Below are 24,794 nucleotides of genomic sequence, written 5' to 3'. Positions count from 1 at the left end.
CAATGGAGTACTTTGTTTATGGTGATTATGAAGGCAATTATATAACTCCTGACTTAATTAGTAGTTTTCTGTTTTTAGGATCTCTGCAGTATATTCTACAATGAAATGCCTTCTCTTCTCAATGATATTCACATTGCCAAAGGTTTATACAAAAATGAGTCTGTGCAAGGCAAAAATGAGAGATTTTACTAGTGTCATCAAATAACTTCTATTTCAAAATAAACAAAATATACTGTCGTTTAGTGAATTAATCCTCAATTTTCAGTTCTCTTAGTTTTCAAACAATTTACAGTAAACACCTTATTTTTTTGTTAAACTTCATCTGGAGAACTAAAGATTTTCTAAAAGGTTCATGAGCTGCAGGTGGGTAAATGCCTTGCTGCTCTCTAAAGGACATTCATATGTGAAACTAGGCAAGGAAGCCAGGAGTACATAAAAAATGAGGTAACATGAATCTGGTAATTGGCTCCAACCAGTTTAGTCTCTGAACACTCTTCAAGAGTAGCCTCAAGTACAGTGCATTGCAATAGAGGTAACTTTTTGTTGAGGCAATGAAGATCTGCCCCCCCCTCACAAAGGGGCGGTTGCGTATGTCAGCAGCTCCCTCTACTTCCCTTTTAGTGGAGGTAGAGATCGGGTTAATTATTGAACCTTGCCGCCACTCTTGGCCTGCTATAACTATGTTGTTAAGGATTAGTTGTGAGTTCATGCTTTTATGATATTGTTTTAATGGGATTGTTTTATGTAACCCACCTCGAGCCTCCGGGAGGAGGCGGGATATAAAACAACAACAACAACAACAACAATAACAACAATAACAACAATAACAATAACAATAAGGCATCAATCACTTAGCTAGATCAGACTGAACCAGGAATAGATGCTGAAGTTGTGCAAAAGTACTCTGAACCACAAGTGATTGATATGTCAAGCAAAATTTTCTCAGGTTGTTACCTAAAATAGATACAGCTTTGAATATTTTTTGAAAAGCCACCACTAACTGATTGTTTGAAGCCATTCTCCAAATATGACAATGCTCTGAATGTTCAAAGGAAAGATCAGGTGAGCCGCCCTGAGACTTTTGCCGGAGAAGGGCGGCCTAGAAATCCAATAAATAAATAGATAGTGGCAAGCTGTCCTTAAGACAGATTGTCTTGCATTTCCAGTTGCCACAGAGCAGAATTAGTTGCAAATCTGTTCATTTCCTCAAAATGCACTACCATTCACTAATTGATGGAGTGAGACTAGTGAGAAAACTATGACCTCTCTCTCTGACCTAGATAGGCCAGGCTAGCCTTATTTCATCAGATCTCAGAAGCTAAGCAGGCTTCAGAAAACTACTGGGTCTTCATATGTATGTTGAGACTTGATGGCAAAACCAACAATATAAAATATCAGTTATTTCATTCTAAAACCTTTGACAGACCAAATTTAGAAATGTGATGCCATGTTATCACTGTAGATTATTTCAAATGAAATTATTCTGTGTGGTTCTACTAAAAACAAAACAACAAAGAACCACTGTTATCCTAACTACCCATTGTTGTGTGTTTTTAAGTTACTTTGGTTGGAAGAGGTCTTATAATTCCCATGGGCCATATTAATTCAATTGAACTGCCCAAGAAAAGCAGCCATGGTCTTTCTGCAACAGATACCCTGCAGGCCATGTTGGTTTTTAAAAATAGATTCTCAGTCGACAGCTGGAAACCAGAACCTTAATAAAAAAATAGGTCATTGCAGTGCACTAGCAAGTAATATAATGTTTTACACAAAAGCATTTTGATGTTGCTGTTCTAGAATGAAATATTACTCTTTCAAGCAGCTAGTCAAAGGACAAGGAATGTGCAAGAAAAAGGAAGATATATGTGTTAAACTGTATATCTATAGATAAAAATGATGATACTTGGTAGCAGATAAAGACATTCCAGATTCTTAAACTTAAAAAAAATGGTATGGTACATACTAGATTGAAGCATACTATTCGTTCATTTGGAAATGATATATTATGACCATGCTCGTTCCAAGCTGTTGAGGTTGTTAGGAGCTGGGTGTTTTTGAAGGATCTTTGTAGCTATTATTATTATTTCATAATATGTATACCACCATTCTATGCAAGTCTTTTGCTTTGAGGGATCCACTTTCAGTCATAATGGACAAAACTGAGGTGAATGGCCAGTGGTACACAAGACAACATCTTACATTCTTTCTGTAAAATTTCTTGACTCATCTATGTACCTCTGCCATTCATGAAGTAATAATGGGTTTTTCCACAAGCTCAACTTACTTCTGACTTTCTTGTTAGTTGATCCACATGCATTAGGATTGGTCTGGGCATAGTTGTTTTTTTCCCCCCCATACTCCCTGTGCATTTTCACAGTTGGGAAATCAGTTTTTTTGCTTCTGCACATGCCATAAAATAGGGTGCCAACTTCTGGGGTGGTGAGGGGGGGAGAGTCTGGAGAGCTCCTAGAATTAGAATTACTGATAATTATCAGTTGACAGAAATCAATTACCGTGGAGAAAATTACTGTCATGACATTGTACACCACTGAGGTCCCTCTCTAGACTTCATTCCTAAAATCTCCAGGGATTTCCAGTCCAGAAGTGACAACTTCAGTAATGAGAATTTTCAAGTGAGGGTGCAGTCATCACGATTGCCACAGCACACACAAACCCTTCTTTAAAATGACACTAAAATATTGATGCATGGTATGGTAACAACAGATTTAGCAGGTTCTCGAATTTCCAGCTTTAATTTTTTTGAAGGAAGTCTCTAGCTGCATTTTCCCTTGTATCACCATGAGCAAAAGGACTGCAGACTTAATTTAAAAAAAATGAAAGCTGGAGACCTACAGAACCTACTATGTTGTTAAAAAGAAAATGAAACCACTTCCCTTGGGTATGGGGAGGGAGTCGGTTTGCCACAATCATCAAAAAGAGGGCTAGAGATGTGTAGGACAGGACATAGGGTAACCACCTCCTTTCTGGCCACCAGTGATTTGAGAATGAAGTCCAATAAGGACAGGGACCTCAGTGAGGCATGATTCCATTGAGTCTATCCTTCAAATCTCATGCCAACCCCTGTACAGCCATGAGTTGCTGCCAATGTCATGTGGAAGAAGCACTAAAACCCATGAGCAATGAGAGGCTGTATAGGGGCAAATTTATCATGCAGAATCTGTCCCTGTTGGATATTGGGTGGTTAGTTTCAGTGTATCCTTTTAATAATATTTTAAAGAACCTACTACATGTATTTATATGCCTTGATATATATTCTGCTTTTGTTTTTCTTGTTGTTGTTGTTGTTATTGTTATTAATTTGATTTCTATCCCACCGCTCTAAGCAAGCTGTCTCGCAGAAGGTTACAGATAAAACCCCAATAAAAGATACAATAAAACCCCATTAAAGGAGTTAGGCGGTTTGTTTGTTTTATACCATTTTTGGGCAAGGGATTGTTGGTTTATTGTTGCCTTATTATATTTTAGGATTGCGATGGTTATTATTTAGAGATGATGTTACATGGTATGTTTAATGGTAGACTGTTATAGACTATAAAAGCTAACTAGGCAAATAGCTATCTAGGGAAATGTATTAGGCTTATTGCTATTAAGTAAGTCAGGTTGATTGATATGCCTACAACTATGTTTATTGTTTCTAGAATACTAGGCATCCCAGTAGTACAGGGTGTTGGGAAATGTGGCAGTGGGAGCAGTGATTTGCAAAGAAGTAGAATATATGTTTGGTGTAGGATATCATCAGAATGCAGATGACATGCAGCTCTTCCTCCTGCTGGCTAAACAGCCCTAAGGCTGCTTTGGCTTGACTGGGTATCTGGATACTGTGTTTAGATGGTTGAGGCAGAGCTGGCTGCAGCTGACTATACCTACAATTGCAATTATGTGGTTGGGGAGATATGGGCAGGTACGTTTGAGGGGGGGGGGTTGTAGCTGCCTACTTTGGATGGTCAGAATATTCAAGTGGACTCTGTGAAGAATATGAGGATCTGGTTGGATGCCTCACTTTCCTTGGACAAGCAAGTGTCGTTGGTGATGAAACAGCTTTCCCCTTATCTCTGCCAGGCTTGTCAATAATACCCCTACTTGTCCAGGTCTGACCTCTCCACAGTGATTCATGATGGCTACTTCCAGACTAGATTACTAAAATTCACTGTATCCAGTGCTGGCCTTGAAGGCACTTCAGAAACTTCAGGTTGTACAGAATGTAGCTTCCAGGCTGCTGAATGATTCACTATGGCTTACATAGAACCAGCCCATTTTGTGACAACTGCACTGGCTTCCAATTGGTTTCTGTGTCAAATATAAGGTGCTAGTATTAACATTTAAAAACCTAAATGGTCTGGGACTGTTATACCTAAAAGACTACCTCTCCCATTATGTGTCTTCAGCCACATTCACAAGGGTGAGAGCCTTTTCTGTCATGGCCCTGAACTGGTGGAATCCTTTGTCTGAAGAAACTCATGCCCTGTGGGACTTCTCCGAATTTCACAGGCATTCCACTACTGTGATTTTGGTGGATTCTACCAAAAGAACTGTTGATTTTATTACTCCAAAAGCTGTGTGCTGAATTTTAATTGGATTCTATTGAAAGTATGGTTTTATTATTATTATTATTATTCTTGTTGTTGTACTGTTATGTTGTTAGACTACCTGAGCCCCATTCTGGAGGAGGGGCAGGATTGAAAAAATCTAATTGTTTTATTATGTTCTGTGAACTGCTCTGAGCCTTACGGGAGGGCGTTATCAAGTGTGATAGATAGATAGATAGATAGATAGATAGATAGATAGATAGATAGATAGATAGATAGATAGATAGATAGATAGATAGATAGATAGATAGATAGATAGATAGATAGATAGATAGATAGATAGATAGATAGATAGATAGAAATTAATAAATAATGGATTGAAAGGGATATTATGGCTAACTGCCTTGAGGGAAATAGCAGCCCTGACTCACCGGGGCTGCTGTTGATGAAGCGGCGAGGCGGGGCGGGATGAGACGGCGCTCGGGATGGAGCGCGTGGCGCAGGGCGGGCATGCGCGGCGCCAACGTGCTGCGGCAGGGGAAAGAGGGGAGGGCGGCACGTGGCGCTATAAAAGGTGTCATGTGCACGCACACGGCCTCTTTCCCTGGACAGCCCCGGGAGCAGTTGCCCACCCTCCCACCCCTGTTGGTTTTGGGGTGACGCGTTAAGTTATCAGGATGTATGTGCTCATTACTGTTTTGCTATTTGTCACAGCTGGCGGGAGGCAAGGAAAAGGAACCTGAATTGGATGGGGGAGAGACAAAAGGAAAAAATTAGGTCTCCCCTGGTTTGGCAGGAGCCTCAGAATGAGGCAACAAATGGAGTAAGGACCACCCGGATGGGGAGGCCTGAAGAAGCAAACAGGTAGACTGGAATGGGCTGAGGAAGGTCCATGCCTTCCAAGGCACTTCAGGATGCCGGACTGGGGTACTCAACAGCAAGGGTTCCCGTGGCCCAGCTGGGGTCTGGGCGGGAAAGCCCAGGGCGCTGTTTGAGTAACCGGCGGGTCGGATGACCCAAAATGGATTCAGGCTCCTATTTCCCTTGCATGCCAACACTTGGTTATTAAAAAGTTACAATAAAGCTGTGGCCTTTTTGCCAAATGTTCAAAGAAGCAATTGTGAGCGTCGTCATTTAGCCCTCCAACTGCAAGCCTGCAAATCAACATGCTTGCGTATTTTGGGGGGGGTGAATGTGTTATTTGGGTTGTTTGCCTATAGAATGTCCCCCAGCAGCATAACTCCTATTTTTAGTACTACTAATAATGTGCGGTTGAGCAGTAAATAGCCTGAGAAATTAATACTAAGGCTATCACTTGAAGTGGTATGTTTGGAATTGGTAAGTCTCTCACTGTCTCTATTTTGCAGCTCATTAAAAAGTTTTTGTCTAATTAAAGCACATATTTTGATTTGATTAAAAAGTGAACATTGGAATAGCAGCTGCAATGAGGCAGATGGCATTTACCATGGAAAGAAGAGATTGTGCCTCAATCTGTTAAAACTGTGGTAAAAGAAATGTTTTGAAGTGCGCCCAGCTGCCTCCACATCATTCATGCAGAAAGCCCAGGGCTTCACAGCCCTAGTTAGATTAAAATGAATGGGATGAAGAAGGAACCCTGGAAAAGAAGCAATATCTGTATGATATTTTCATTTGCTTAGCATTTATTGCCCAGTATTTATTTGGATACATTCTCTGAACATTTTCTTGGATTCATTCTTGTCATGCTGTTGACTGCAAGCATTCTCTGGGCTTTTTTCTTTTTTCTTTTGTGAGACAAAACAGTTCTTTGCTTATTAGTATTCTCTCCTATGGACCCCTCACCCAATTTTTTGTTCCCCTGGTTTTTATCCCCCAGCCTAAAATGTGACCATGCCATTCCTTTCCCTACATCCTTTTCCAGGTTCATTTCAGGATTTTGTTATTGACTGGTTAATATGGTCATAGTGCTGTATCAAATAAACTTACTTATCGACTGGTTAAATTCATAGAATCATAGAACCAAAGAATAATAGAGTTGGAAGGGGTCTCATGGGTCATCTAGTCCAACCCCCTGCACTATGCTCACATCCCAATTGGTCATCTAATGTAACCTGCCATCCCTTTGCCTTCACAGAATCAGCCTCTCCATCATATGACTATCTAGCCTCTGTTTAAAAATTTCCAAAGATGGAGAACCCACCACCTTCCGAGGAAGCCTGTTCCACTGAGAAACCGCTTTAACTGTCAGGAACTTCTTCCGGATGCTTAGATGGAATTTCTTTTGAATTATTCATTCTGGTCTGTCCCTCTGGAGAGAACAATTCTGCTCCATCCTCCATATGGCACTCTTTTAAATACTTGAAGATGATTATCAGATCCCTTCTCAGTCATCTCCTCTCTAGGCTAAACAGACCAAGCTCCCCTAATTCATTTACTCTTTTACTTGTTTTTGTCTTCGTTCTCATAATGGCCCTGTCAGGGTTCGAGGGGTCCGCTCCTCTTCTTTGCTCCGCCACGGTGTCGGCAGACGGGAAGGCAGGTCGGAATAGCACTTGAGGCAGATAGTCGACGTCTCAGAATGGAGTCCACCAGGAAACCCAGTTCATGATAGTTTCTTGCACTATCCTGAACCCCACCTCCTCACTGATGCCGACCTCTCTCATTAAGTAGCTTTCCTCCTTCGCATTGCCCGCCCACCGAACCCTTAAAGGAGAAGCTCCGGCGTCTTGCATCCGTCGTTTCAATCTTGGGCGGCTCCTTGCCCGGCCAAGACCTCTCCTCACTCCTCTCCGGTCCTCCAAGTGTAAACACTGCTCCTCGTTGGGGATCCTCCCCGCCGAGGACTCCCCTAGACCTGGCTCTGCAAGGTTGGATAAAGGTCCAGGTGATACACCTCTCGTTGGTGAGTCCCTGGGTAGGAGCGGCGAAGTCGGAGAAACCCCGACAGGCCCAAGCAAAGGAGACATGATAACAAGTCTGCTTCTGCAGGATTATGCAACTTCTTCTAGGTAAAGGTAAAGGTATCCCCTGTGCAAGCACCGAGTCATGTCTGACCCTTGGGGTGACGCCCTCTAGGGTTTTCATGGCAGACTCAATACGGGGTGGTTTGCCAGTGCCTTCCCCAGCAACTTCTTCTAGCCTTGCTTTTTTGTCAGTGGCTGCTTCTACGTCATGGCAATACTCTGTGTAGCTGTAATTACTGCTGTAAATGCAGAGGTATTCACAGCAGTAATGCAGCATCTATGGGTAGTTTCCATTTTATGTCTCCACAATGAACATGGTTAAAGACTTTTTAAAATGAAAGCTGAGAATTCAGAGGATTTAATAGATCATGGCAATAGCTTGTTAAAATGTTACTGCACCACAACAATCCAGCAATAATTTTGTTGTTGTTACAAAAGCCTCCCAAAGGCCTTCGAGACGGAGGTAAAATTCAGAAGTAAGACAAGGAAAATTGTACCAATATAGAAGCATATTTAAAAATGCACAAGAGCATTTTAATAAGAAAAAATACTTCTTTTTTTTAAAGGATACTTTTCTTTGCTTTGCCCCATAGGGTTGCCAGATGCCCCCTGGCCACTGGTGAAAAGGAGGGAGGCTATCACTGGCAATCATACTTTCTTTTAGCATGTTTCCCCCCACAGAAAAAATCCTTGTTCTTAAATAGCAATTGCTTGACCATATTATCAATTTCTATCTTCTCTTCTGTACGTTAAGATTATAAGGTTGCAGTTAGAGTCTTTTGTATTAGTCGTTTAATAAATACTGCTATGTACAGCTCCCATTTTGTTTCTGGGAAATGGAAACCTACTGTTTCTTTCACATCTGTCTAGTATTATTAACATCCCCTATTGTACAAAATAGTAGCAAATCACTTTCTTTCTTCTTTTTAGGATTTACACTCTTCCAGTTTACAATAGCTGAGTATTTCTTTTTTCCCCACCCAGTGCCAACAACATGCCAAAGCAGGTAGAAGTGCGGATGCATGAAAGCCACCTGAGCCCTGTGGAACCTCGTCCAAAACATCTGTGTGTGCGGCTCTGCTATTCACTTAAAAAAAATCTACTCCTTTCACTTACTGTATTTGGTAAGTTGGGATGCATAAACTTGTCGGTTTTCAGTTCTTTTGTCTTTCTTTAATGTTCAAGTAATCCTGTTTCATCCTTTCCCTTAATTGTTTTCTTAAAAATAAGTCTTACGGTTCTAGACTGCTGTTTTATACTTCTTTTACACTGATCATTTTGGGCATGCAGGATGTTTCTAACTGCTAAATTGTACAAACTATTGTATAACGATTAAATCCACCAGCCACCAATGATGCAGGTTTTTTTTTTAATCTTTCATCTTTTATCTTCTCAAAGAATTCCAAAAGGATAGAGAAGTTAAAATTCCCCCTTTCAAGGACACCTCAGAAAATTTAAAAATTATGGGACCATATTCTAGTGAAAGTGTGACAAAGTGTCAAGGCTGGCCTGTCCACAGGCGCATTTAGATGACTGCCTAGATTGTCGGAGGTGGAGAGGCACAGAAACCAGCCCTTTCATCATCCTGCCTGCCTGCAAGGGCACCCCTAGCCCCACTGGGCAGTCCACAGCAAGTTTGCTTCTTCACTTCCTCTGTGTGTTGGGGGGGGGGAGGGGAAGGGGTTCTCTTCCTTCTTTGATGCTCCCTGTTAGGAGTTGGACTGTGGGTATGCCAGGCCTTTTCCACCTTCGAATCAACGAATTTTGGAAAGCATGGCCCTGTGGCAAGCCAGTGAGGATAGTGAGAGTGCCAGCAGCCTCCTTGCATTACTGGGGAAGAAAGGCAGCAGCCGATTCCCTGAGGTTCAAGGGTGGAAGAAGGAAGCTAGTGGCTTTTCCATAGTACAGGGGGTGGTACAGTCATTTGCTTAGGGTGCGGGTGCCAAAAATCCTTGAGCTGGCCCTGGGTAAAGTTTGCAAATGATTATACAGAGGAGGTAAAAACTAATGCTGACTGCAAAGTATTGTTCTTTAAATGCTATGTTTCCAGACTATAGCATGTAGCCTGGAGCTCTTATCTGTCTCCTGATTTATAGTTCTTGACGAAGTATCATTCATTCATTCTGAGTCTTTGTTGTGATTCTGATGTCAGTGTTGTGTTATCTTCAGGCAAAACTGTGCCTAGCTGTTTAGTCCCTAGGATTGCCAGCTTCAGGTTGGCAAATGCCTGGAGAATTTGTGGGTGGAGCCCAAGGAGACGGGTTTGGGAAAGGGAAGGACTTCACTAGGCCATAATGCCAGAGAGCCCACCTTCCAAAGCAGCCATTGTCTCTAGGGGAACTGATCTCTTTTACCTGAAGATCAGTTCTAATCCTGGAGATCGACCACCTGGAAGCTGGCAACCTTCTTCATATCCAAGCCCCTGGGACAAATAGTAAAATAAAATAGTATTTATTTATTTTTCAAAGTTTTAAAGATAAAAGAAAAATATAACAAAAACTAATACTAGATAAAGAGATTAAAAAGGAAAAAATTAATGTACAAAATGGAAACATAAAGCGAGAAGAAAATTAAGAAGTTTCTGATTTTCTCTCCAACAATTACATACAAAATTACAAGCTTATCACTTATTCTATCATTACAGAGAAAAAGCTCTCTTTTCTATTATATAGTGATTTTTTTTCTTAAAGCATCAAATCTACACATCAGTTAATTTCTTTCTATTTCATGCAAAATGTCTACAAGGAGTTTTCAATCAGCAATAAATATAGATATTGTCTTTTCTCTGATCAAGGAAGTGAGTTTAGACATCTCTGAATTTCCATCATCGTCAACAATCCACTTGTTGTGGGTGATGTCAAGCCTTTTCAGTTTTGAGCATATAATAACCTCATTGCTCTTTTCATATATAAAAACAGAGTTCCATAATTTCATTATTCATTTCTGTTTTTCTATCAATGTTCATCTATAAATTCACCAAGTTAAGTAGCCACAATTTAATCCTTCAGCTGAAAATAAACCTGATCCAGTAAAGTTCAAGTCTATACAATGTATGTGAGAAATGTCAAATTACCCTGTCAGATATTTAAAACCCAGTGTGTAAATGGATTATTTGTAGAGAAACAGTATTCAGGTACTCACAGATGTGTGTAAAAGCTCATACACTTTAGTGTAACTAATGAAGATTTATTGAAAAAGAAATTCAGATAAGGTTGCAATACAGAAATAATGTGGAAACATGACAAAATAACAAAACTAGCTAGTTGAGTATGCTTAGCTGGTCTACTTTCTACATGACCTACAAGTAAGTGGCTCTCATTATCCATTGTTGTCTCACTGTAGCCTCCACGGGGCTCAGGTGCACACCATTCTCTAGCAAAAGGTGGCCCCTGTCCTGCCCTTGGTAACTGCATTTTAACCTTTTGCATCCCCAATCAGATGACCATCCAGAACAAGTCAGACCTCCTTCATCATGGAAAAAGTCAGAACCCAAATTGTGTGCCTCTATGCCCCCTGCCTTCCCATACTCCTCAGCAATCAACCTAGCTGCTTTTTGTCCCTGAGCTGAAACTTTGATGATTCACACATCTGGAGCTGACACCAACACTCCCAGCTGTGGCTGAGTTCCATATCAGCCACATCACACCTTGCATGCAAAAGGAAAAGAGCAAAGGCTTAAGGAACAATAAAGGAGACAGTGGTTTGCCCTCTTCTGAAAAAAACACTGCTGGACCCACCAGCTACTGCCCGGTCTTGCATCTTGTGTTTCTGGGAAAGGTAGTTGAGAAGGCCAATGCAGACCAGCTCCTGGCATTCTTGGAGGAAACTTTGGCCCTCAACCCATACTAGTCAGGATTCCTTCCTGACCACAGGGTGAAGACTGCACTGGTCACCCTAACAGATGATCAGCACCAGCTGGATAAGGGTCGTTCTGCTATCCTCATGCTTCTAGATTTGTCAGCCACATTTGATGCCGGTTTGCTTGGGACCATCAAGATAGAGCTGAGTGTCATCCACATACTGGTAATATTCCAGCCCAAAACTCTTGACTAGTTAGGCCAAGTGAAAAGTGTAGGGGAGAACACCAATTTAGAAAAAATGAAAAAGCCTTTTGAAAGAAGGAGGAAATGGCTATTGCAGGGACAAGGGAAGGGAAAATGGCTGTCTTCTGAGCAAGACCAAAAAAACCCCCTGAACTTTCTGACCTACACATGGCAGTAAGGCATGTTAGAGAATCTTTCAAGTTGCACAAATACACCATGATTCTGTAGGGAAGCAGGAAAAACCCTTACTTCCCATGAGTTCTTAATGATGGAAAGGAATGTATGGAGAAACATGAACAGTTTAGGATTGAGCACAGTAGTGTTCTCCCAAAACTATTTTCTGTACCCACACAATAACTACATGTATGGGTCTCCATAAGAAATTATTCCATATAGTCTGAAATATAATGGGCCCTTTCTAAATAACATAGGTTGACAATGAGATTCAGAAATGTACTAACTTGTCATAACAACTGTAAAGATTGGTACTTAGCTACACTCCCCTGTGCAAGGGCATACTCTTCAACATCAGAACTAACTGAGAAGTGTCTGTAGTGCCTGCTGTTTTTGAATAAGAGTAATTCTATAATATTACAGTCTGTGCCAAGTACAGTCTCTCTCAAGCAAGACATTGGTACTGGTTCTCTTTCTTCTGTCTCTTGAAAGACTTTCCTTATAAGCTGCTCCTATTTAGCTCTTTCCTTTACTGTGAATCAGAGACTAGACCAATGTTACAGTGATCTAGTTTTCTCATCTGCCTTCTGGGTATAACAGTTTCCAAATATGGAGCAGTTTGACATTTGAGTGTGGTTCACTGGCTGCATAGCCAAGCTTACAAGCAGTACTGTAAGCTTAACAGCCAAATGCTTGTCTTTCAAAGGGCCCGTCTTTATTCACCAGAGCTTGAATGGACAGCTGGATGATTTGTACAGCTTGTTCTAACTCAGTAATAATTCTATCTGAACAGAGATTTTTAAAAGTGTAGAGGTATTTTGGGCTTTTGCATCTGGTAAAAATCAGCACATTATTTTAATGATAGTGTGATTGAATTGTGTCACTTTACAGAAGTTACTGCATTTTAAACTCGTGAAGGAGAAGCATCGACAACACAGATGAACAGATTCATTTGTTTTTAATGGTGACCTTTCAGAACAGGCTCATTCCTTTTAGATATGTGTCTTTATTTTTCTAAATATATGTTTCTCAAGGCTAAATAATTACATACACACACCAAAAAAATCTCTTAAGACTTCATAGGCCTGGGTTCCGTCTGAGTCAGATATACTATCCATATGGAATCCCAATTCACACTGGGGCAGATATGCAAGGAAAGTGAGATTTTATTCTTCTCCTTGCACAGTTTTGACATAATTCTGAATCAGTGAAACTGCATTAGAAAAAAAAAAGAGTAGAATCCCTCCTTTTTGATTATGACCCTCTTCAATCTATGGATGATTGGGGCTCTCCGTTGTGATTGCAAATAAACTTGTTTTCTTTTGCTCTTGCAAATTGCCTTTGTATAAATTTATAGTAACAGTAAAAATATGTTAAAATAATTTATAATATATATATATATATATATATATATATATATATATATATATATATATATATATATATATATATATATATATATATATATATATTATTTTCATAAAGATACGTATACTGTCTTATTTCTATAAGACAGTATAAGTTGTTAATACAAATAACAGTAAAATATAGTCTTCATTTGTTACACTTAAACACCCTCCATTAAGTGCCTCCTTTTAGTTAAGCTTTGAGTTTGGGCTGGGAGGCACTGCGGGGATATACTTAATAATACAGATTCAGCTTACATAGGAAATCTAAAACCCCACATTAACCACACAGTGGTATGAACTTTTGCCCAAAACTTATAAGCTTTTTCACATTTCCACCACATTTAGAAAAAGAAGCTTACTTTATCACCACATTTCCAACATTTGTTAACATAGTTTTTAGCAATTTTAGCAGTCACTTTTGGTGTCACATACCACCTATAAAACATTTTATACTTGACACAGTATAAGAGCCTTCCTGACAGATATTCAACACCATATTTTCAGATTTGAATTAAATGCTTAACATTGAACATTTCTTGTAGAACAGTATGAACTTTGGCCCTATAACAATACACTAATAAAGAAGAAAGAAAGGGGGGGAAACCCACTTTATCATGACATTTCCAGCACTTACAATTATATTGCCTTAAAAGTGTACAGAAGAAGAAAAGATTTCCCCCTTTCCTCTGCTTCTCCTTTCCCTTCCCCAATCTTCTTAAGGGGGTCTCATATCGAGGCTTACTGCATCTTGTTGTTCCCATAGACTTATATTCTGTCCACTTAGACTTTGGCATAGAAAGTGCAGTTGTACTCTTTTCTACAGAATATTCACCGATGAATCTTGAGGCAGTTGCACCTCCTGGAGTCCGATATCAGTACAATTTTTTTCCTGAGAAGCTCCTTTAAATCGATTACTTTCAAAACAGATCCATGTATCTTTTGATTGATTCTTGTGTACTGTTGCTTTGAAATGGCTGTATGCCTTTTTAAGAAAGGTGTCCTTTTCTGGGCTGCGAGGCTCCGACATCCCCTTTTCCATCTCCAAAATTTCAGATTTCTCTTCTGCTGATGATTTCCGACCTTGTTTAGTGCTGACATCAACCACTGTTAATGATCTATCAATCCTGTTAAAAACTTCTTCCTTGCCATCTTGGATCTCCTTGAAAATATTCTTAAGCAAACCTTCTGTAAATGCTTTCAAATCTTGGGTTTGTTTCTCTATTAGATGGTCCATTCTTTTTAACATAGACATGTTCTAGGCTTATAAGTCAGCAGCCAATCTCAGACAATATTGCAAATAGCCAGGAGAGGTCCTATACAGTCCTAGGCAAAAGTGAAAGTCTGTTTAGTCCTCTGATGTTCTTCAGTGTAGAATGAAAAAAAACAAAAAACAAAAAACAACAACAGAAGATCAAAAAACAGCATGGAAATTAAAAACAGGGCAATTCAGAACTAAAGCACTTTCAGCAAGTTGAATTTAGTATAGCCAAAAAAGGTGTCCTTTAAGAGCTGGTCACACATCAGAATTTCCTGGCACTAGTAAATGATGTTTTGAAGTCAGTGAAGCCAATAGTCTCGTCCTGGAGCAGAGTTCTCATAAGATCTCCCCAACAAAGCTCTTATCTCCGGAAACCAAAACATATGCTGTAAGAACTATTGCTAGTTAATCTAAGTCCTCTTCTTCTACTTGAGGTGGCTACTCAGGCAGAGAGAGGGGGAGGGAAAGAGAGAAGTGAAAAGTAGCCCAGACAGAGAGCCCGGCTCAGTACTTGCTGTTGTTTATAGAAGCATTGATTAATTACTTTTGTTGAGGCTGCCAGATGCTGTCCTCCACCTAGTCCACTGCATTCACTTGCAGTAAATAAATTATAGAAGAGGGTTTTAAGAGAGAAAGAAAGATAGAATTGTCATGAACCCCGATTCATGCCATCCCTGTGCCTTGCTTCTCACACTCTTTAGATCTCACCAGCTGGCCCTGGCCAAGGCCATAAAGCAATAAACCTGTCACTGGGTCTTCTGCTTCCCTTCCCTTTCCCAGCGGGAATACCTATGGGTACTCCCCCCTTATTTGGTGGGCCCTATAACTGCCTTGTTTGTTCTCTTGTACTTTGCTTTTATCAAGATCTTTGCTTAGGAAGATCTTGGCGTGCTTTAGCATTCTGTGGACTTAGTCTAATAAAGCTCTTTAGAAATCTGCAACTGGCTGTTGGATTTCGGATGCGACTTTATTCTGGACTCCGTAGGCTGGGCTCAGCCTAATTCCTGACAAGAATATAGCAGTTGTCCACTTGACCTGAAACAATGACAGTCTGTAATCTGGGGAGATAAACTCCCTAAAAGATTGGAGATGGCCCCAAGAGTTCACTAGGACTTCCTGGGTAGAAAAAGTGAGGTGGGGTTTGCGTACCCCTCCTCTTTTCTGCCAATTGCTTCCATAGTAGGCCCTTGTCAGGCTCCAGTGATTATACTGCAATCCCCTCAGGACGACTCTCTTGCTGCAGCATCTTGTCCTCTATACATTTTATTTGTAAATCTCTTCCTGTCTTTAAGGATGATTTTGGGAACAAACAGCAGGTAGCTTGATGATGGAAATGATCCACCAGCTCCTTCTGCAAGCTTTTGTATGAAGATTCTCATATATAGACAGGGCAGTGTGAGTCAGATTTATTTACTTTTTAAATTACTACCTCAGAACTGCCCTCCCCTCAGTCATTGGCATCCCACCTTGACTTTTTCCTCCTTCCTTGGCCCTATGCCATTATCACTATTGCCTTCCTCCCCTCTTCTTTTCATTCCCTTACCTGTATAGCCCATATATCTGGCAATATTTGTTAACCAAAAAGTAGATCTCCTAATTAGTTGTACAAATTAGCTTTTAAATGAGATGGTGAAAAGGGGGGTTAATTGGATCTCCACCAATATTTACAAGGATTGTTTCCTCATTGAGTGCTCACAATAAACTAGTTGTATGTTTGACATGAAAGTCTTTCATTAAGGGGAAATAAAGTGATACAACACATAAAAATACTGGAACAGACACACAAAATTAGCTAAGAATAAATCAAGAAGAAAAGGGGAGAAAGTATTTTGGAAAATGTTACATTACCAGTCTCAATGAGAAGAGGTCTACGGAGGCAGCAAAATGACCAGCATTTCACAGAAGAGGAAGAGGGAAAAGCTATCAAGTCTGAGAAAATTATAAAGTGCTGCCTAATTTGATTGCAGGGGAAGTGAGATTGGAATTTGATGAGATTAGTCACAAGTTCTTGGGAGACTTATTGTCCTAAATTATGTGTCTCCCTGGGATGGGGAGGAGGTCATAAGAAGGTCAGCCACTCTTTCCCATAGGTTTTAAAGCAGTGGTCCCCAACCTGCGGGCCGCGGCCCGGTGCCGGGCCGCGGCTCCCTCTCCCCGCCCCCCCCCGCAGTAAAAAACTTCCCAGGCCGCAACCTTGCGGCCCGGGAAGCTTCTTACTGCGGAAGGGCGGGGAGAGGGAATCAGGGCAGGCCGTGCCCATGCGGGCGCGGCCCGATGCACGGGCGCGGCCCGCAGGGGTGTGGCCTGATGCGTAGGCGCGGCCCGCGGGCGCGGCCCACGGGCGCGGCCTGATCCGCGGGCACAGCCCGCGGGCGCAGCCAATGCGTGGGCGTGGCCCGCACGGCCCGCGGGCCGCACCCCGATGCCCTGCCGGTCCCCAACCTCAGAAAGGTTGGGGACCACTGTTCTAAAGTATATGTCTAGACTTGTCTTTGTAGGTTTATATCCAGCTAGCCTCCATTTCTGTGTCCTGTTGGGCCAGATCGTATATTTGCACTTACAATCTGGCAGACATCTATTTCAGTGTTATTATCAGCCAAGCAGTGTGTTGCATATAAAATCTGAAATTATATTGAAGGAAGGGTGTTTATGATTTTCTGCCTCTCAATGAGAAGAAGGTTCTGATGGCTAACATATTTCCCACTGAAAACTTGGCCTAGCAATGGATGAGTCATTGCACAAAAGACCAGAATTCTATTTTGTTGTGATATGTTTTCTGGCCGTTTTGTTAGATCCTCACTGAAAATGTATTTCTCCTTCCCCTATGACTCTGGAATCACTCAGCATCAGTTCTGCATACCTATGAAAATTTATTTCTCTGTATAGCAGATGTCAGATCAATACTGAAGCATAAATGCACTGCCACTCTTACTGCTGCTTTTATCTCTAGTTCTAGGGGAAACTGCCATTGTCATTTGTCTGAAGTTGTAGGTCACAAAATGATAAAATCCAACCTATTGCTGTTCACTTTCTCAGAGATGAAGACTGGCATTCTTCTGTGAAAGTGATTTGAAAATGGACATTGAAAACATGATCCTACAAATCTGTTCATTCAGAAAGGGCTGAATACAAATATTTTAATAACTAAATAAAATATTACAATAAATCATTTAAATCATATTCCCTGCCCTAAAAAGAATATAGAGAATGTGCATATCAGTCACTTCCCTCTGCTTTACAATGTCTATGAGTCTTCATCCTGGGATTTCAAACAGAACCATTTTTCCACATAGCAGGAAAGCAGTTTAGAGAAAGGCAGATGGATTAATCTTACATTACAGTCTTGTATAGATAGTTCTTCCAACTTTATGTAACCAAATGATAAAATTAAAAATAAATATATGTCACCAACTTTTGCTATGATTTCTAAGGGCCAAATGGTCATTTTTAAATAAATGATTCAATCTTCAATCTCTCTATCTCCATCCATAGCCGTTGAAGGGGGAGGGTAATGTGGTGAAATGGCTTCTTCGGCCTTCTCTCCTAGCCCATATTTTCCTAACTTCTCATTCATAACGTTTCTGCTTTTACACAGAAGCAGAATAACCTCAATATGACACCAGTTTCATTTTTTTAATTACTTAAAAGTCACTGTAAATACCGGGAAAATATTTGAGGGAGAAATTGTCTGTAAACAACAATCATCCCAAAATAAGCATAGGTAACAATTCAAACTTTATTCAGACCAAGTTGTGTGAAGTCAACACATAAAAGACCAAAAGAATATGGTAATTTGATATAATGCAATTTAAAACAGATAATAAAATAGAACTTATAATTATGCTACTTTAGAGCATCGGATTTTATGGAAGCAGCACAAAACTTAGCCAGCTGAGTTGTCATCTGGGGGGACTCATCACTTAGCAGCCTCACTGCTCGATCTACATCATGACGTTCTGGCAACTTTTTAAGGAGTGGTTCAATCAAGTTGCTACGAATGTCTTCATAAGCAGGGCAGTGGAAAAATATATGCTCTCTTGTATCAGTTTCGCCACTCCCACAAAAACATTGTCTCAGTGTAAGGGGAATACTCTTATAGCAACCCTCTACATGTGCTGAAGGCAAGATGGAACATCTTGCAAGAGTAAATGCCCTTCTTTGTTTACTTATTACCAGCTGAGACAAATAAGTGGCAGGGGCCAGAATATATCTTGTTTTAACTGGGGCCCAAAAAGTTGGAGCTTTACTCAGGTCCAGTTGACGTTGATTGTCTTGTATCCACTGCTTAACTAATGATGCAGCTTGATCATGAGCTAATTTGGATAATAAGGGTATGGAGAAGCCCAGACTTTGGATTCCTCTGTGAACAGCCTTAGTCCAAGAAGAATGGAAGTTGTCATTCATAGGTAACAATTTATTTCCTCTTTCACTGAATGCAAAATCTGTCTCTAACATTAGAACATAAGAAAGAGACAATTTTGTTCCTTAAGGAGCATGAGGGCTTGTGTTCTTGGATAAGAAGAGCAGCTTTTTAGCCAGGCATACATTCTTCTGTGTTTCAATACCTGATAATACCTGATATTATTTCAATACCTGATTTTATGTATAATGTCTCTGTGGATTTCACCTTTAATGCTATCTTACAAATTGTTACGTTACCCCATACTGATAAAAAGGCATTTTGATTTGTATAATAAATTAAGCTATTCACAATTGTATGGATACAAGAAAACTAGCAAATTATGAATTTTAGAGCTGTTATGTTTCTTTGAATTTTAAATAATAGCAAGCCATGGAAAATGCTTTAAAAACCCCTCACTTATATAGCCTACAGCTTATAATGATTGTAAACATTATCAACCTCTGGTTAATCACAATTACTTCTGGTCCAAATATGTGTGTCCCTGGGATTCTTCTTTTTGATAGACCATTTATGCATTGGAGGTTTCATGCCAGGCTGCAGGCTGGAGTTTTAGTCATGGCAGGTTGCCCCACATCTTCCTGCACCCACTTGAACCGTTTATGCACTGGGAACTTCACTGCCCCACCTCCCATGCAGGAGCACAAATGCTCCCCTGTGTGGGTGCAGGAAGAGGTGGGGCAACCTGCCACGACAAAAACTCCAGCCTGCAGCTGGACATGAATCCTCCAGTGCGTAAACGGTCATGTGGGAGCATTTGGCCTGGTGCACCTCATCCAGCCCAAATTTGTGCTCTTGCACAGGAGCTGGGGTAGTGAAGTTCCCAGTGCATAAATGATCTTAGTGAGTAAATGTGTAATGAGTGATTCAAATTTTTTTTCTGTCTTCTCTTTTTTATTTCTTCTTGGTTTTTTCTTCCTTCAGGTGTCATCCTGGGTGCTGTATGTGGTGCTCTCCTTCGAATGGCAATGCCTATTAACCCAGACATTGTCATGTTGATAGCCTTCCCAGGAGACATCCTTATGCGAATGCTAAAAATGTTGATTCTTCCATTAATCATTTCAAGTTTAATCACAGGTAAGAGCTATCATAAAAAAATAGAAGGCTAGTCATTTATAAGAAAGAGAAATTGTGGAGTTGGTAACTCTTTAAAATGTAGCAATCTGTTTTTTAAATCTCCTACACCAGCATTATTCTTGCAGTACACTTATTCACTACTGTGTCTATCTGTTGCATGTATTAGGCTTAGAGAGAATGATTGACCCAAGGTCATTCAGTGAGCTTCATATCTATCTAGGAATTTGAACTTGGATCTTCCAAGTCCTGGTCCATTCACTCTAAGTACCAAAGCATACTCTCACTATTCATTTATGTAAACTGACAATGATCATCACTATTCTACATTGAGAATTTTAAAATTATAGTCATTGCTTTGGATTTTACCTTTTCCTAAGTCTCTTTTGTCTCTTAAACTGTGAGATTCCTAGTGGTGTAATATAGCTGATAACAGACAAAGTCAATTTTGTATAATAAAGGATTTTAAGTTAACAAAACAGATGTTACTATTCTTTTAAAATTTAGTTGGGTTGGCACTGGTGATACAGAACTCAGATGTTATTTACAAGTTTCCACAAAAATTGTATATGTCAAGGCATGGACCTTATGTTTATTACCATGGGTAGACCAATTCAGGAGACTACTTTTTGTGCATCCTTCTTTTAAGAAATTGGTTGAATTAGTAAAGATTTCTTGTTGGAATCCACAAACGTTATTTTTGCATGGATTTGTATTGGGTTGAATTAGTCTTGTGAGTGGTTAATAGGAAACCACAAATATGATAAGTGTTGTTTGCAGAAGTTGCATGCTTTACTCTGCAACATTTAATAATTCCACATTATCCTGCATAGTGCAGGGGGTTGGACTAGATCACCCTACTCTATGATTCTATGATTCTACATTTTCCACTTCTGAAAAAAAGATATGTCTGCTCTAGAATGATTTTGTATCTGTCGTCCCTGTGAACATTTTATGAAGCTAGATGCACTGGGAACTTCACTGTATCTCTGGTTCCATATTTTAAAAAATGTATTAAGACATATTACTGCTAGATTAGCTGGCTGTTTTTACCGTACGCCAAAAAAACAGTGTTTTTGTACCTGTGGTGCACAAGCTCTGGAGGATTTACCCCATTATATATTTGACTGCTTACTTTACACTCAACCCAGGGCCAAATTCCTCAATGAGATTTTAAGGGGCTCTAACCTGCCCTATGTTACTGAAAATACAATCTATCTTTTATCTGACCATGTTGATAAAATAACATATAAAACCACTCTTTTTGCATTGGCTGCAAGGAAAATAAGAGCCAACATTGTTAAGGCAAGCTCTTAATACTCTTGCACTTTGTACTCATGTATACTGCTTCGGTTCTTTGGTCTTAGATTTTATATTTTTATACAGTTCTTTTATTCTATTTTACTGTTTATAAATTTGTATTTTATATTTTGTAAAGGCCTATGGCTATATACAAATAAATGGATCACTTATCACTATTACTACTAGATTATATGGTGCAGCATTATAGGCAGTGAATGACCCAAAGGACAAAACCAGACCACCACAGTAGCTGTATATGGCCCATGAACATTAAATTACCTACTGCTGTAATGAAACATTCACTTTACTCATGAACAGTCCATTTATCTTAGCTCTGAAACAGTGTTTGGGTCAATACAATCTTAGAACAAATGTGTTTGACTGTCATTGCTTCCCTTGAAGAATCTTAGGGATGACTATTCAGTGTTGATTCTGAGAATTCTTATATCAATATTGTCATGGAAAAGAAACAAAAATATGTATTTTAAAAAATTGATAATTATCATATTTCTATGTGAAGCCTGTGGTACTGTACAGAAGACACAAAATTTAAAGAATTATAGAATTCAAAAGCTTAGATCTAATAAAACAGAGCTGTAACACCAGACCTACAGTTGAGACCTAGAAATAACATTGAGACATTAGCCTCTCTGTTTGAAAGTTCACCCCATACACGTTCTCGAAGAACTTATATGGCCCCACTTCGTTCTGTGACCATATTACTACCATAAAGAGGGGGCAGCCTGTAGGTGGAAAAGACGAGTTTGATTTAAAAAGTAATGAATTTTAGAGTTTAAAACCTATTTATTAATTTGTATATTTTAAGCTTTACAAGACACCCTGAGCCATATGGAAGGGTGGTATAAAAATCTAAATAAATCAATCAATAAGTCAATAAATAACAAAAAAAAGCTATAACCAGCAACAATGGGAAGGAAAGAAATTTTTATTTATTCTGTTATTCTGCACGTCTCTCAAGGTAATCATTTGCATAGAAACTTGTTTCAATGCATTTTTCAAATGCAGGTCTCTCTGGCTTGGATGCTAAAGCTAGTGGCCGATTAGGTACAAGAGCCATGGTCTACTATATGTCTACTACTATAATTGCTGCTGTATTGGGGGTCATTCTGGTCATAGCCATTCATCCAGGCAACCCCAAACTCAAGAAGCAGCTGGGAGAAGGAAAAAAGAATGATGAAGTGTCCAGTCTGGATGCTTTCTTGGATCTCATCCGAAATTTGTTCCCTGAAAACCTCGTCCAAGCATGCTTCCAGCAGGTACATAACAGTCTTCTTGTTTTACATTTGGTCTTCCACTGACATCTTTAGTTTGATAATAGAAGTAAAAGGAAAATTTAGGTTGTATTTGTAAATTGTATTTATTCCAAAGTGATAGGTGATATCATAGTTGATGTTTTATTTATAATAAAAAACAAGAGCTCTGCTGGATCAGACCAGTGATCCATCTAACCTAGCAGCCTATTTCACAAAGTAGCCAACCAGTTGTCCTGGAGGGCCAACAAACAGAGCATAAAGGCCAAGTGATAGTCCTATTCTTAGAACAGTGTGTGTCAAACACTGAACTGCTTTCTTGCATTCGAGCTATTTGTTGTTCACAAAGATGTAGGAATCCATGGTCCCTTGACTGGTGAGGGGAGGGGAAAATGGGCTGAATGGAAGTTCAGCTACTAAATTATATTAGTGTTCTCATTCCTTTTATAGTTCTCCTGGTGGCTGTAACATTAATGCCACTTGGCAAAACGCAGATTGCTTCAGTTGCTTCAGTATCTTTCAGCTTTCTCTTTCTCATTATAAGTTTTATTGTAGCCCTGTGTTTCACCCAGGGGTATCGTATGGTGATGAAGAGAAATTTCCCCCTTTACTCAGTTTCTATGTGTGATCCTGTATTATGAATACCTATCTGGGAATTTGTACATTGCTTCCATGGTGTTTTCTACTGTGGAAATCGGAAATGAGGCCCCTTGTTTCATTTAAGAAAATTCAAGCTTCTGACAACACTTAAGCACCTGACACTTTTAGCAACCAAAAGTTGCTTTCTGGTTTCTTTAAAATTCTACAGTTACACTTATTAAAATAGTTTTCTGAGGCCAATTCTGCAAGTGGGGAAAAGGCTGAGAGGGCGGTCAAATGGCAGCTGGGCACCTGTGAAGTACATGGGGCTGAGTGAACATTGATAGGAGTGTTCTGGGAGAACAGAACTATCAGGACTATTGGGAGGGTGATACAGGACAAAATAAAATGACCTTTAAAAGTCCTTGTGGGTTCCCCACTTGTGTCATTCTGTTCCCCACTTCAAATGGGGGCATACTATTTATCCTAGTCCATATATCTTACATTATGAGCTTCTTGTGGCGCAGAGTGGTAAGGCAGCCGCCTGAAAGCTTTGCCCATGAGGCTGGGAGTTCAATCCCAGCAGCCGGCTCAAGGTTGACTCAGCCTTCCATCCTTCCGAGGTCGGTAAAATGAGTACCCAGCTTGCTGGGGGGTAAACGGTCATGACTGGGGAAGGCACTGGCAAACCACCCCGTATTGAGTCTGCCATGAAAACGCTAGAGGGCGTCACCCCAAGGGTCAGACATGACCCGGTGCTTGCACAGGGGATACCTTTACCTTTACCTTTACTATATCTTACATAGAGCAGTAGGCTCCATGCAAATGGTGGCATACAATAAATCAGTTTAGAAGGACACCTGCTGTGAAAAAGTGTAAAGTGGTCTGTTATGTAACAAAGAGATTTGCAGCCTGTCTTTTGATTTTGTCAGATTCAAACGGTCACTAAGAAAGTTCTTGTCCCTCAAGAATCTGAAGAACCAGACAATGTTACAGAATCCATTTTTGCCATGATGAATGAGACAGAAGTAACTCCAGAACCTCAGATGATTATTAAGAAAGGCCTTGAATTTAAGGATGGGATGAATGTTTTAGGTAAGGAAATAGTTTTCTACCAGTATTATATTGAAACCAATCAGTTATAAGTGTAGGACAGCATTTTAAACCTATTTTTAGCTTAACCATTGGTTTCAGCTTTTAAAAATAAGCCAGAAAGATTTTATGTGAATGTTATTACATGAAAAGTTCAAATATTCACCCTCATTCTGCTGGGGAGTAGATACAAAGATATCCTTTAAAAAAACCACTAATGTCTATGCACTTTTTCATAAAATATGATCAACATATTTTGAAAATGTTTAAAACTATATTTTGGAAGCAATATAATGCATATAACAGTTTATAAGGCAGTTTATAAGGCAGCATAATCCATCCATCCATCCATTATACCACTCTCCTTTGCGGCTCAGGGCAGTTTACATCATAAATGCACAGTTCCCAGTTCCATTTATATTTTGGTAAAATACATAATGATTAAAGTCATTAATTTATAAATTTGTAAAACTTGTAACTTGTAGGCATTGTAAACATTTAAACTAGGTTGGGCGCTTTGGGGGGAAGGGGAGGTGCAGGCGTCAGAGCACAGGCACGGACTTTCGCACCTGCATGTGTGCACCTGCTGGTACTCCGATGCCCATGCCTCCCCTCCCCCCGCGGTGCGGTGCTGGCTGCGTTGGGAGCAACCGGCCGCTTCAGGCACCAAAGCACCCAACCCT

General features: G+C 40.0%; 1 protein-coding gene across 1 annotated transcript in view; it reads left to right on the top strand.

The window, feature by feature from the left end:
• SLC1A2 (solute carrier family 1 member 2) overlaps positions 1–24,794 on the top strand; it is a 134,555-nt gene that overhangs the window by 71,136 nt on the left and 38,625 nt on the right. The window contains exons 2-5 of the mRNA XM_077322175.1: positions 8,474–8,613; positions 19,718–19,870; positions 22,196–22,446; positions 23,952–24,114. Coding sequence (XP_077178290.1) covers positions 8,474–8,613; positions 19,718–19,870; positions 22,196–22,446; positions 23,952–24,114 — 707 coding nt within the window. The remainder of the gene's footprint in view (positions 1–8,473; positions 8,614–19,717; positions 19,871–22,195; positions 22,447–23,951; positions 24,115–24,794) is intronic.

The sequence above is a fragment of the Paroedura picta genome, chromosome 2 (assembly GCF_049243985.1).
Source record: "Paroedura picta isolate Pp20150507F chromosome 2, Ppicta_v3.0, whole genome shotgun sequence".
Classification (NCBI taxonomy): Eukaryota; Metazoa; Chordata; class Lepidosauria; order Squamata; family Gekkonidae; genus Paroedura; species Paroedura picta.
Note: the sequence above shows the minus strand (reverse complement) of the source record. Positions and strands in the feature narration are given on the sequence as shown.